The sequence below is a fragment of the Acipenser ruthenus genome, chromosome 5 (genome assembly GCF_902713425.1).
Source record: "Acipenser ruthenus chromosome 5, fAciRut3.2 maternal haplotype, whole genome shotgun sequence".
In the NCBI taxonomy this organism is placed as follows: Eukaryota; Metazoa; Chordata; class Actinopteri; order Acipenseriformes; family Acipenseridae; genus Acipenser; species Acipenser ruthenus.
The window spans coordinates 29,662,480-29,676,258 of NC_081193.1; the positions used below are offsets into that span (position 1 = coordinate 29,662,480).

General features: G+C 35.8%; 1 protein-coding gene across 2 annotated transcripts in view; it reads right to left on the reverse strand.

The window, feature by feature from the left end:
• Nucleotides 1-3,253: 3,253 nt before the first annotated feature.
• The window catches only part of LOC117402488 (leucine-rich repeat-containing protein 1), a 48,388-nt gene continuing 37,862 nt past the window's right edge, over nt 3,254-13,779 (reverse strand). For both annotated transcript variants that reach the window (XM_034003687.3, XM_034003686.3), the window contains 4 exons: nt 13,319-13,434; nt 8,755-8,927; nt 4,984-5,123; nt 3,254-3,681 (listed from right to left, as the gene is read on the reverse strand). In XM_034003687.3, coding sequence (XP_033859578.3) covers nt 3,523-3,681; nt 4,984-5,123; nt 8,755-8,927; nt 13,319-13,434 — 588 coding nt within the window. In that variant the 3' untranslated portion in view covers nt 3,254-3,522. The remainder of the gene's footprint in view (nt 3,682-4,983; nt 5,124-8,754; nt 8,928-13,318; nt 13,435-13,779) is intronic.

The window sequence follows — 13,779 nt, forward strand, 5'->3', positions numbered from 1 at the left end:
TTTCCATTTTTTAATAATGGATTTAACAGTACTCTGGGGGATGTTCAAAGTTTGGGATATTTGTAGCCCAGTTGGTGCTCCAGAACTTTATCCAGGATTTGTTTTGATAGCTCCTTGGTCTTCATGATGCTGTTTGTTTAGATATGCTCTCTAACAAACTCTGGGCCTTCCAGAAACAGGTGTATTTAATCTGACATCATGTGACACTTTAATTGCACACAGGTGGACTCCATTCAACTAATTATGTGACTTCTGAAGGCAATTGGTTGCACCAGAGCTTATTTAGGGGTGTCACAGCAAAGGGGGTGAATACGTATGCAATCAAGACTTTTCAGTTTTTTATTTGTAAATAATTTTGAAAAATATGTAGATTTTTTTTCCCCACTTCGACATTATGGACTATTTTGTGTAGATCAGTGACAAAAAATCCTAATTAAATCCATTCCAGGTTGTAACACTACAAAGTCCAAAGGGGGGTGAATACTTATGCAAGGCACTGTACTGATGAACAGATCAATGTACAGGTTACTACATATAGTATCCCCAGTTCAAATACTCCAAGTTCTATCACAACAGGCTAAGTGGTTAGAATGATTGAATACGTTTTGACAAACATTTCAAAAGGAAGTCATATATTATAAACGTTGTGGGTTTGGGGAAATATACGTTATTGGGGTGGTGCTGCTCACTCCTAACAAACTGCAATAGGATTCACAATTGTGCACAGAAAAATACCACTTAGTCCCCTGGGGGAGGGGACAAAACTTTCCCCAATAACATTAACCTCCCCAAAAACAGACACATACAAAATCGAAAGTCCTATATATGTATAGGCGCTTCCACCATGACACTTTTTATTAATTTACTATTTACTTTGAACAGATATTTGAAAAACACCAGAACTGTTTGCTATAAAGAAGAAAACACACAAGTGGTATGTAGGGTGCTTTAACAAATACAGATGACCAGCAGGGGGCAGAGCAAACACCACTTTGTTTCTCACAGCACAGGCAGCTTGATAGATGAAAGGAAACGGTACATTTCTTTAACACACATAAAACGCCCAAATAACTTTCATTTATCAATAATTATATATCTTGAGTTATGCAGTAGTTATATGCCAGCTAAATAAACTCAGTTGCATGCATTTCTACTTTGCTGCCTTTCATTTTTACAGTTTTTGGCAGATGGAAACTGTAAAAATGATATGTCAAAGTTTAAAGAAACACAGTTGTTTGGAAAAATATTTAACTTCAGTTTGATTTCATATGAGGTTTCCTGTTGGTTTATTGTGTATTTGGAGAAAATAATACAAACATTTATAAACAAGTATATTAAATGTAGTTGTGGTTTGGCTGAAAGTATTATAGAAAAACGATTGTGTAGTTTTGCCTACATGTGCAACCCCCTTTACAATTGTTTATTAATTCTCAGAAATGTTTTCCTTTGCACTTACTTAAAAACAGGGCCCTAGCTTAAATAACTAAGAGTGTACTTATCCTCTGTAATCAGACCGTGTCGTGTTTCTTTACTTCTGTGAAGAGCCGAAGAACATTCAAGTGACAGAAAACACTTCAAACTGTTTGAGAAGCTGTTCAGCACAGTGAAAGGGTATGGGAATGCACCAATAAGAAACTTTACATCACAAAGGTTAGTATAGTGGATGAAAAAGTGTTTCACTAAAGTGCCCATCACATATCTTTATACAAATGCATAAAGAAAAGTATTTAAAAACACTATTTCTCGCTCTTTTGGAATTGGTTCATTACCAAAATAGGTTAACAATGTTTTTTTTTTTTTTTTTTTAAACAAGGTCAATTGAATGCACTTGGACAGGGAAACCTTAGGGCTCTTTTTCACAGCAATCCTCCAAAACATTACTGGGTATGTTTTAAATATCTAAAAACGGCAGCAGATCCTTTATTTAGAATAAAACGTACTGTATTGCTTATGTAACATGGCCTGTTCTGAAACAAAGCTACAGCACGGGAAGTAGCAGTAACATCAACCTCCATAACACTGCCTTTCCAAAATCTGCATATTAAACACAAGTATAAAGAAGAAAAAAGGGCGCAGTGATAATATTGTTAGTGATATGCAAGAAGCAAGAAAATTGATTTTAAAACCTTGATTAGCACTCCATAACTATATTCTTCTGTAGCCCTCTTTCCTCTATCTCTATTTTAGTAAACTAGGTTAATAATGGGGTCAGCAACAAGTGATTTTAAATGGAATTATTCAGATACACCAGAGTTTACATTATTAATAAAACAGCCTCTGCCCCTGTCCACCATCTTGATTTGTGCCACAATCTGTACAAAGTTATACAAAAGAAAAAAGAAAAAAAGCCATTGGATGATTTCAGGGAAAAACAAAAACAAATGGAGCATTATGGTTTTCATTTGATTTTATTGTATTCTATCAGTGGTTATATATCAGCAAAAAAAAAAGCCATTGCCTGTTTGATATCAGAGTTTTGGGTTTCCATGGCTTTCTCTTTTGCATACAAACAAAAAAAGAAAATGTACTGTATCATACAAACATTAGTTTGGCATATCAGTTTTCAAAATGCATGGTTTTTAAAAAGATCAATACATTTTTTACATTTCTACACCAACTGCATTTTTTATATTCAATAATCAGATTTGTTTTAAAAATGATCAGATTAAAAAGTTAAAAACAGTAAAGTCCTCAATGCAGTTTCTAATTGTCAGTGTCCATGCTGGGTTTAAAAATGCAGATGTTATTCTAGTATTCTAGAGACTAAAACTTCCTGTCCTCACCAAGTAGTGGTACACGAAAGACCACTGTGCACAGTCAAGACAATTGACAAGTCAAAGGAAACCTAGTTTTTTTTCTACAAAAATAAAATAAAAGACATACCAATTTAAAAATCGTCATCTATTAAGAAACTTGCTGTACAAAACGTAAAAAATGTACACCATCTGAGCTGCCAAAAATGTATAAAAAGTATAATTTTTCACATCAAACTATACAATATAATATATATATATATATATATATATATATATATATATATATATATATATATATATATATATATATATATATATATATTTTTTTTTTATCAGTAGGTCCAAAAATACCTGGGCATAATATATCCCAAATAAGCATATTCACCCTGTGTAAAAAAAAAAAAATTATAATAATAAATCATTATAATTATATATATATATATATATATATATATATATATATATATATATATATATATATATATATAAAAGCTATGATAATATTACACAGTAGCATCTATAATTTTTCGTTGTTTAAAAAATAGATAACTAGCACGGTTTCAAATTCTTTCAAAGATTTGTGCAGAATAATGCTGCAAAGACTGGATGAAAACAAGGCACATTCTCCCAGCTAGCAGCGGCAGGTACCATCTTGCTATTATTAGATGTAATTAGGTACTGGATAAGAAGGGTCCAGGCAGGATCCCAGGTGAAGGTGATAACAGTCAGGGGAGACACAGGCGGTAAATGTTTCTGAGGTAAAGTTTTACACAGAAGTCGTCACTCTGTCACTAGCATTATTGACCTCGTTTTTGTTGGAATCCAGCCCTTTAGCTGCATTCATGTCATTCCGTAAATTTTCTGCAGTCTTCTTCATGGTCTTCAGCTCCCCGGGGTGCGGAGTGGCTCTCCTCAAAAGAGTTCCCTGGAGAAACGAACATGATACATCCGTCACTGCATGGCGCCCAGACACTTTCATCTGGTAAAGTTCAGACAATAAACAAACAGTAACACGTGACATGTTTTCTATTTGAACCCTATATTGCATTCATTCCCCATACCGGCCATTTGATTTGGGTACTGTAAAATGGTAAAAACTGAATCACCTGTCACCTGAACATAGTAGTCGCGTGTTCACCAGTTAGTAAACCCCAGAACCGATTACCTTTGTTCAATGCAAGAGAATAAGTGGCACCTTGTATAAAGCAGCTACTTGTTTTATGGAGTCACAAATATTAATTCACTTTTGGAATCAGATTCATCTAAGCTGTGTTGTATCTTTGAATAGTAAGTTACATTATTTTTTTGTCCAGTCTACTGTACAGCCTGATAAAATATTTGAAATAAAAACACCACATTTTATTGGTTTCACTAATGCCAAGGAAATTCCCCAAACGTTATTACTAAACTCTAATTGGATAAATGAAAAAGATTTAGTGGGTTGTTGTTTTTTCTAATGTTGACCATTTTTGCATGCACTCGTGACATGCAACAAACTGGATGTACTTGGGAAAGGAAACACAGCTCAATATGGGTACACAGTAGAGCATTTCTCTTTTTTTTAAGATCCATCACTTTTCCCTAAACGCACCTGTACCAGACTTATAGTGGAATCCCTCCGTTAAGATCACCACAGGGTCTTATTTGAGAGTTGGTCCCAAAAGAGGGGGATCTTCATACAGTTTTCAAATTGAAAGGGGCTGACAGAGAGTGCGCTGAATGGTAAGCTTGTCACAAAGAGAAAGTCAACTGTATTTCCATATAACTGGAGGCCTATTTCTTGAAATAGAATTAAAGGGACCTATATTTTTACATAATATAACTTCCAAAAGAATGTAATGAAATGCACCTTGTGCTTCATCTACTTTCATAATAGTGCATGAGTTTATCACTTTTACAGGACGAAGTGAACATTTTTATATTTTTGCCTAATAAAGTTACTAATAAACAACCGGTCCCTTCTGAATATTTGAATAGGGGCCAAAAGTCCCCCTAAAAAAGGTCCAAAAAGTAATGTTTTTTACAGTAATTTTGACATTAACAATTAGTTTCCTTTATTATTTGGAAAAAATATGAAAATCTATCTTAGAGAATCTTGTACGTTACGTGCCTCATCAAAATGGTGAGTGACTTAAGATTACTAAACCTGCCTGTATCAGTGTGTTTCTCAGGCAGGATTTCTAATTTCCCCAGCAGGAACTCTTAAGAGAATGCTCCGTTCACAAACCTTTCCCTCGTCATTCTCGTCATCCTTCTCCTCCTCCTGAAAGCGAATGGCACTGATTCTGTTCACTGCCTGATCGTTCCATGCCTCATCCGACATCTCGTTAACCAAGCTTTCAATCACACCACAGCGAGCCAAGTTATCTGAGAGCAAGAACAAAAAAAACAGTTTTTATATCAAAAATATCACACTGAAATTGAGTGTGTGAATTGTGAAAACAATCAATTTATGTATGTTTAAGAAGCTGACTTACAAAATGAAAAACATTCTTTCACAGTATTTCAATAACCCCCCACCCCAGATCCAGATTTATTTCCTTATTTCTGTTTGGCTCATTCCTACTTCCCAGCTGTAGGATTTAGGCATGCTGAGGAATATGAAAGTTTTGTGCAGTTTTAAAAGAAACACATGTTACAGAGTGTATTTTTTTATTTTAGAACATCAATATTACACTTGCACTTCTTAGGTCATTTTACCTCAGCAGGGGTCAAAGCATGTTATTGGCTAAAAGCATGTCAGTCAATAAGGGGAAGCAGCTGGTTGGTTAATGACAGGAAAGAATCCGCTGAAAGGGCAGGAACAATTTCACCCTTCAGATGTTTCTTTATCTTAGTGTAATACCAAATATCAAGTTTTTAAATAAAAGTATGTGTTTGCTATAACATTCTTTTCCTTCAAAACTGCACATTTGAGGCTTATAAAACAAATGATGGTGCTCAACAGGTAAATGAAAAAAGAAAACCCAGGGAGCCTGCAGTAAAAAGACAAATGCATTTCAAAAGGGTGTGGAATGAAGAACATTCTGTCAAGCACTACAGTCTGGATTTGATGGCCGACTGACAGATAACACTAAGCCTCTTTAGTTCTTCAATCTGCTAATTGGTTGCAATATCAACAGTTTTATCTAAAGTTGTATAAAAAGGGCACAGAACATGCTACCCCATTAGAATGAAACTACTTGACATCATCACACTCTACAGACACAATGAAAGGCATGCACAGAAATGCTGTTAATGCCTGCTGTACAGTATGGGTTGCCACTCTGAGCCCACCCCTCATATAAAATGCCATTCTGTTTATTGGTATCTAGCAGGATTAGGTTTGTGTCATCGGAACAGTTCTTCTGGGTTGGGGGAGGGGAGCTGGATTTATTTTTATTTTTTTTGCCCCCCCCCCTACAGATTTATATTAGAGTGCTGTGTAAGTGGCACCCAATTATGTCACAGTCAGACAGTGTTTATTCGAGTATCATGCCAGCAACACTGTATGACAATTAGAGCTGAAAAAAGATTTTGGCATGCAGATTTAGACCAAGGGTTTCCTTGTGTTGTTACACCAAATATACTAATAAAACCACTTTGTGAATTAATGCTACATTATAAAGTCAAACATTAAATAACATGCCAAAACCAGGTCTGATAAACAGCTCAGCACCTCCTCAGAACTGGCAGCTTTATCATGCAGATAAAAACCCTTAAAAATAACTCAAGACCCTCAGCAATGTATTTTATATAAAACTAGATTATAGCAATAGAAGAGTATGCAACTCCTACTTAGCAATGGAACAACCAGAAACACCACAACTATTAATCCTTTCATGCATGAAATATTGAAATAGCTGAGAAAGTAGTTTTGGACACAAATATATTTTTAATTGAAAATGATTTCAGTTTTTTTCTAACCTAATTGCTCTGCTGCCAGCTTCCGATATCTAAGTTAAGTAAACATTTCACAGTTGCATACTGTAACTAGTGCTACATTAAACTAATAACGGTACAATCATCATCATTTTTAATCATTTTACAGTAGCAGCTAGGGACATTGCATTGCATGGGCTTTACAAAAAGAGCCAGCGGTAATAATGCAGTTTAACTCTTTATTAGAACACCCATCCGACTACAACTCACCAGATTTACAAAAGATTTAGTAAAGTTTAATACATTTCACCTGCTTTCCACAAACAAAGACACTTTGTAGCAAATATAAACGGCTAAATAAGCACCACATTCCTGTGAATGTAAAAATTAGAAATATGTAGCAAAGTTTGTAGTAACATGTTTACACAAGAACCTTTCATTTGTTGAACTAATACCAACATTTGCATACGGTGAAAATATTAGAAAAATAAATCCATTGATTTTCATGTATAACATTGCCTAATCATTTCTTTCAATATAAATGCATACTTAAGCAATGTAACATTTTAAGTAATTGGAACAGTACATTTCAATGTGAATGTATCTAATACTGTAGTGCACCACCTTAAATATTATTTTCTGCCGATCCACTGTGAAAAAGACAACGATGAGTTAATAGAGCAGCTATGCATTCCGGTACTGTTCTAAAACTAGTGCAATAATGCCACATGGTTTTTGGGTGTTTAAATTATATTCTGCGAGAATTGCAATACCGAATACTATTGATAATTTAAGTTACCCCGATCAAGCAATGGATGGGCGGAGAATTATATATATATATAAATTTTTAAAGAAACAGGAATTTAATGACAAGAATCTAAAATCTAAATAGGATCGAATCGAAACCTGAAAATGCATAGCACAACCCTACACATGAGCCTAAATCTCATTTTTGGATCTATGGTACTAAAATAATTGCACCTGGGCATAAGCAACATTAATAGTTTCCAACACCTCCCTATGACTCATCATGATATCAATAATATTATATTATTATAGAAATAATAAAATGCAATGTAATTCTGTGTTGTTGATATAATCACTGGACAACAATGAACTATCAATCAAAAATGAATGAATGCCGCCAATGCCTTGAGACTCTGAACGCAAGCTATTACACCACATAGCAACCGTCACTGCCTTCATTCCAGATCCAGTTTAGATTAGAAAAGAATGATGTTTTGAAAAACATATTTTATTTGTTTGTGAAGAAAACTTCGACTATCTTATATGTGATTATATTATGTATCTGGGGGGGTCAAAAAGTGGAAGACATATGGCTCCCAAGTGGCGCATCCAGTAACAGCACTTGCGCCCTATAGTCTGGAAGTCGTCTGTTCGAGTCCAGGCTATTCCTTTGCCAACCGAAGACGGGAGCTCCCAGGGGGCGGTGCACAATTGGCTGAGCGCCACCCGGGGGGAGGGAGGCTTAGGTCGGCCAGGGTGTTCGGCTCGCTGCGTACCAGCGACCCCTGTAGTCTGGCAGGGCGCCTGCAGGCTTGCCTATAAGCTGCCCAGAGCTGAGTCCTCTGACGCTGCAGCTCTGGGTGGCTGCATGGTGAGTCTGCAGTGTGAAAAAAGCTGTTGGCTGACGGCACACGCTTCGGAGGACAACGTGTGCTCGTCTTCGCTGCTCCCCAGTCAGCGCGGGGGTGGTAGTGGTGAGCTGAGCTAAACAAAAATAATTGGACACTATTCAATTGGGAAGAAAACAATAAAAAAAAAAACTAACTGGCGACTACTAAATAAAAAAAAAAAAAAAGTGGAAGACATAATGCCATGTAGATCGCACAGCAAATGACGCCCGTGATGTGAAAGCAAAGTAGAAAAATACATTTAAAAATGCCCGTCATCCCTAAACATCCCCTTCAGTCACAAATGATATTTTTAGAAATTTTAAAATAGTTGGTGTGAACCCTGTGGCGTTCGGGAAGTTGCCCTCCTGTAACTGCAAACAAGCACATATACATCATAAAACAGATAGGTGGACAGGAAATGTAACATGTGGGCACACGGTGACTGAAGGGGATATATAAATATATACACTACACCACCACAAAATAGGTTAACAAAGTACCTTGGCTGTCTGGTTTGGAATGCACCTGAGGAAGTAATACGCAGGTCAGAACCTTTTCCCCCGTTTCAGTATCCACGTCCGTCTGGAACGTAAGCAGCGGCTGGGATTGGTTTTCAGACAGCCAAAGAGCCTTCAGTTTCAGAGTTGTAAGGGACATTGGTAAATACGTCAACCTGTTATTAAATAGAAAGTCAAAAACACTAAATACTTACATAATACCGGTTATGCAACAGACACAACTTAAAAGAAGGAAAAGGTTAATAGTAAAGGCTGGACAATTTTGTGTAATTTTTTTCTATAATGTGACCAACCAACAAACTAATCCCTCAACTTGAAATACTGGTGTACTACACTGTAGGCTTGTAAATGAAAACTTTTGGTATTATGTTGTGTGCTGATTTCCAATGGACTATGCAGACAAAGCTAACTATATAAGGTATTAACATGCCCTGCTGCCTATTGTACTTCTATCCTTTGCAACCTAATCTTTCCTTCTGCTGTGAGCACTGCCAACATTTTTGGAATTTCCTAACTGGCATTTCTCTCTGCACAAAAGCAGTTCCTACAGGAAGGGAGAGAGAGAATAACGACATGTTCATACAAATAGTTTTCTTAATCAATTCCTTATCATTGTAATTATTATAACTAAAAGACTTAGGACCAAATATTCAAACTCCTTGTGTGTCTCGCAAGGGGAGTTGTAGAGATTTTTTCTCGCAAGTCCTTTTTGCAAAAAAAGTTGCGCTTTTGAGTGTGTTCAAAATAGATGCTGCTTTGGAAAAAATGGGTTTGCGAGTTTTTCTCTCGCAAGTGCAGGACCTATAATATTAATATATATATATATATATATATATATATTACACACACACATACATATATATAGATATATACAGATTATATTATATATATATATTATATATATATATATATATATATATATATATATATATATAGGCACGTAACCCATAGAGCCGAGGGGGCAGTACCACCCCCTCATGCGGGGAGGGGGAGTGACACAACAACTATGTATTTTGCCCGTCCACTTTTTTTGCTCTGTGTATATGCAATATTATTCAATGTTTTGTAATGGTTTGGTATTTAAACTGTTTAAAATTAAATGTGGAAAGGCATTCAGATGACTCCATAAGGCCGACATTGATATATATATTATATTATATTATATATACAGACGTGCTCAAATTTGTTGGTACCCCTCCACAAAAAACGAAGAATGCACAATTTTCTCTGAAATAACTTGAAACTGACAAAAGTAATTGGCATCCACCATTGTTTATTCCATATTTAATAGAAATCAGACTTTGCTTTTGATTTTTTATTCAACATAATATTGTAAATAAGAAAACAAATGAAAATGGCATGGACAAAAATGATGGGACCGCTAACCTAATATTTTGTTGCACAACCTTTAGAGGCAATCACTGCAATCAAATGTTTTCTGTAGCTCTCAATGAGACTTCTGCACCTGTTAACAGGTAGTTTGGCCCACTCTTCCTGAGCAAACTGCTCAGGCTGTCTCAGGTTTGATGGGTGCCTTCTCCAGACTGCAAGTTTCAGCTCTTTCCATAGATGTTTGATAGGATTCAGATCAGGACTCATAGAATGCCACTTCAGAATAGTCCAATGTTTTGTTCTTATCCATTCTTGGGTGCTTTTAGCTGTGTGTTTTGGGTCATTATCCTGTTGGAGGACCCATGACCTGCGACTGAGACAGAGCTTTCTGACACTGGACAGTACGTTTCGCTCCAGAATGCCTTGATAGTCTTGAGATTTCATTGTGCCCTGCACAGATTCAAGGCACCCTGTGCCAGGCGCAGCAAAGCAGCCCCAAAACATAACCGAGCCTCCTCCATGTTTCACTGTAGGTATGGTGTTCTTTTCTTTGAAAGCTTCATTTTTTCGTCTGTGAACATAGAGCTGATGTGACTTGCCAAAAAGCTCCAGTTTTGACTCATCTGTCCAAAGGACATTCTCCCAGAAGGATTGTGGCTTGTCAATATGCATTTTAGCAAATTCCAGTCTGGCTTTTTTATGTTTTTCTTTCAAAAGTGGAGTCCTCCTGGGTCTTCTTCCATGGAGCCCACTTTCGCTCAAAAAGCGACGGATGGTGCGATCAGAAACTGACGTACCTTCACCTTGGAGTTCAGCTTGTATCTCTTTGGCAGTTATCCTTGATTCTTTTTCTACCATTCGCACTATCCTTCTGTTCAATCTGGGGTCGATTTTCCTCTTGCGGCCGCACCCAGGGAGGTTGGCTACAGTTCCATGGACCTTAAACTTCTTAATAATATTTGCAACTGTTGTCACAGGAACATCAAGTTGCTTGGAGATGGTCTTGTAGCCTTTACCTTTACCATGCTTGTCTATTATTTTCTTTCTGATCTCCTCAGACAACTCTCTCCTTTGCTTTCTCTGGTCCATGTTCAGTGTGGTGCACACAATGATACCAAACAGCACAGTGACTACTTTTCTCCATTTAAATAGGCTGAATGACTGATTACAAGATTGGAGACATGTGTGATACTAATTAAAGAAACTAATTAGTTTGAAATATCACTATAATCCAATTATTTATTATCTTTTCTAAGGGGTACCAACAAATGTGTCCAGGCCATTTTAGAATATCTTTGTAGAATAAGCAATAATTCATCTCTTTTCACAGCTTCTTTGCTTTATTCTATGACATACCAAAGGCATGCAAGTATACATGATAAAATAGCTTTTAATTCACTTTTCAGGAGGAATGAAGCATTATTTCAATGAACTGTAAGGGTACCAACAAATTTGAGCATGTCTGTATATATATATATATATATATATATATATATATATATATATATATATATATATATATATATATATATATATATATATATATATCAATCAATTAAAAAAAAAAAAAAACACACGATACACGTACCCTACACAAACATTGGCTTGACCGATGGTCTGCGCTATATCTAGCTATATCTAATATTATTAGCGTTGTGAATGCAACAGAACCCGCAGTTTGTGGAGATTGCAAAACATAAATTAATACATTTCTGTTTAGGCTAGATAGTTGTTAGCTTGGTTTGTTTTTATTTTCTATTAATTCAATTCTATTCATTGAAAAAAGGAAAGAGAACCAGACCGTTACTGTTTCTGTATTTTTTTGGAATAGGGGAAGTTAGCAGGCAATGTTCCTGTGTGGGGGTAGGGGTACAGGCAGGCATGAACACGTTTAACTTCAACACTAACCCATAATAAAATGTTGTTCCTGTATTAAGCAGTCGTATAAATCGGAAGCAGTGCTATTTAAAAATAACAGAAGCCAGTTTTCACTATAGTGAAGTAGGCTACAATATTTGTTTCCATTAAAAAACGTCTTGTTTATTGAAATTAATGTTCAGCTTTCATATTGAAGCTTGTTGTGTACTACTCATTCAATCAAACCAAGTAGTAGGAATTTTCTTGTATCGTTCAAGACGTTTTTCAAATCAAGTAAGCTTATTTCATTTGTGTATAAAAAACGACAATAGAGTCGCAGTCCTTCTTTCGCAGCCAGTGTCATCTTTATGGCACATAAATGGTAAAGTAATTAAATGTCCCTGGCAGTGGACTGTCTCTGTTTAGCGCACACAAGAACTTGCAGAATGGATGAAACTGTGTTGAGAATTGTAAGAAAACGCATTTGAGAGAAAAACATTGAATGACATTTTTAACTTTCATAGCTGAAGAGGTGCTGGGGCTATGCCTCGTCAAGCCCAAATAATGAGTCTTCATTTAGCAAAAGGTTGCAATGGTTCTATACCTCGAGAGTGTTGATTTCTTGTGATAATTCATGTTAATTTATTCATTTCCGCAGCGCTGCGATAATTGCAGTTTCTCCTCAACTCGTTCAGATTTCACTCACTTGCGATTTTACGCAAAACATTCGCAGCGCAAGCAGAGTTGCAAGAAAGATGAGAAAATTCGCAAGACCTTTGAATATTTGCCCCTTATTTCTTACATCATACTAGATTTACACTGAAAAATAATATTTAAGTGTTACAGAACATTCTGCAAAGTTTACAATAAACCCATTTACTGTGAAATACATTTCTCAACATTCACCTGGGAGCGTTCGCCAAGGAAAAAAAAAAAAGTTTAAGGATCGCAAAGTAATGCCCTAGTTTATTTACATATGTGTGAATAAAAATATATCAAGACTATCAGGAATATGTGGAAAAAAACAAAATTGCTGCAATATGGACAACACGGGATACAGCAAAGGTAAACTAATATGTAAACACTGCATGGGGTTCTGTAACACTTTAAGCCCAATAGAAAACTTCCCGTATTACAGTCACTGTTTTAACTTCACAAGCCATTTATACAACAGTAGATAAACACACACACAGACACGTTCTGTAATAACCATAGTGGTATACATTCTTATTTCAATTTGACTTGCTGCATTATTATTTTGTCTTACAATGAAATAGATATACAGACTGGTTCAGATGGCTGGGAGTACTGGTTTTACTGTATTATTATATTAAAATTCACCTTTAAAACAACTCACCTGTTCCCAGCAACATCAAGTACGTGCAATTCTGTGGCCTGGGAAATCTCAGCAGGAATTCGTGCTAATCGGTTTTCTCGTACACAGAAGACGTTAAGACTAGTGCATCCACCAATCTAAATGCAAATAGCATAATACACTGTCAGGTTATTGATTACACTGGGAAAACAGTTTATCACGAGACAATTCTCCATCAAGGATTATTTTTTTGTTTCGGTTTTCTTGTTACATTTTCAGAAAATCTTTCCAATTTTCACAGGCTTCCATAAGAAAACTGACTTTATGATCAATCTTAAAAAATCTTCACAAAAATATACAATAAGGCTTGGATTTGAAGTTAAAATAAGAATGACATGTATCAAAGATGTTCTAGATGGTAATATATTTAGAGGTTTAGAAAAAGCAGTAAACAGTATATTTTGGGTGGAATTACTATGCAAAAATACATCTTGAAAAAGAGG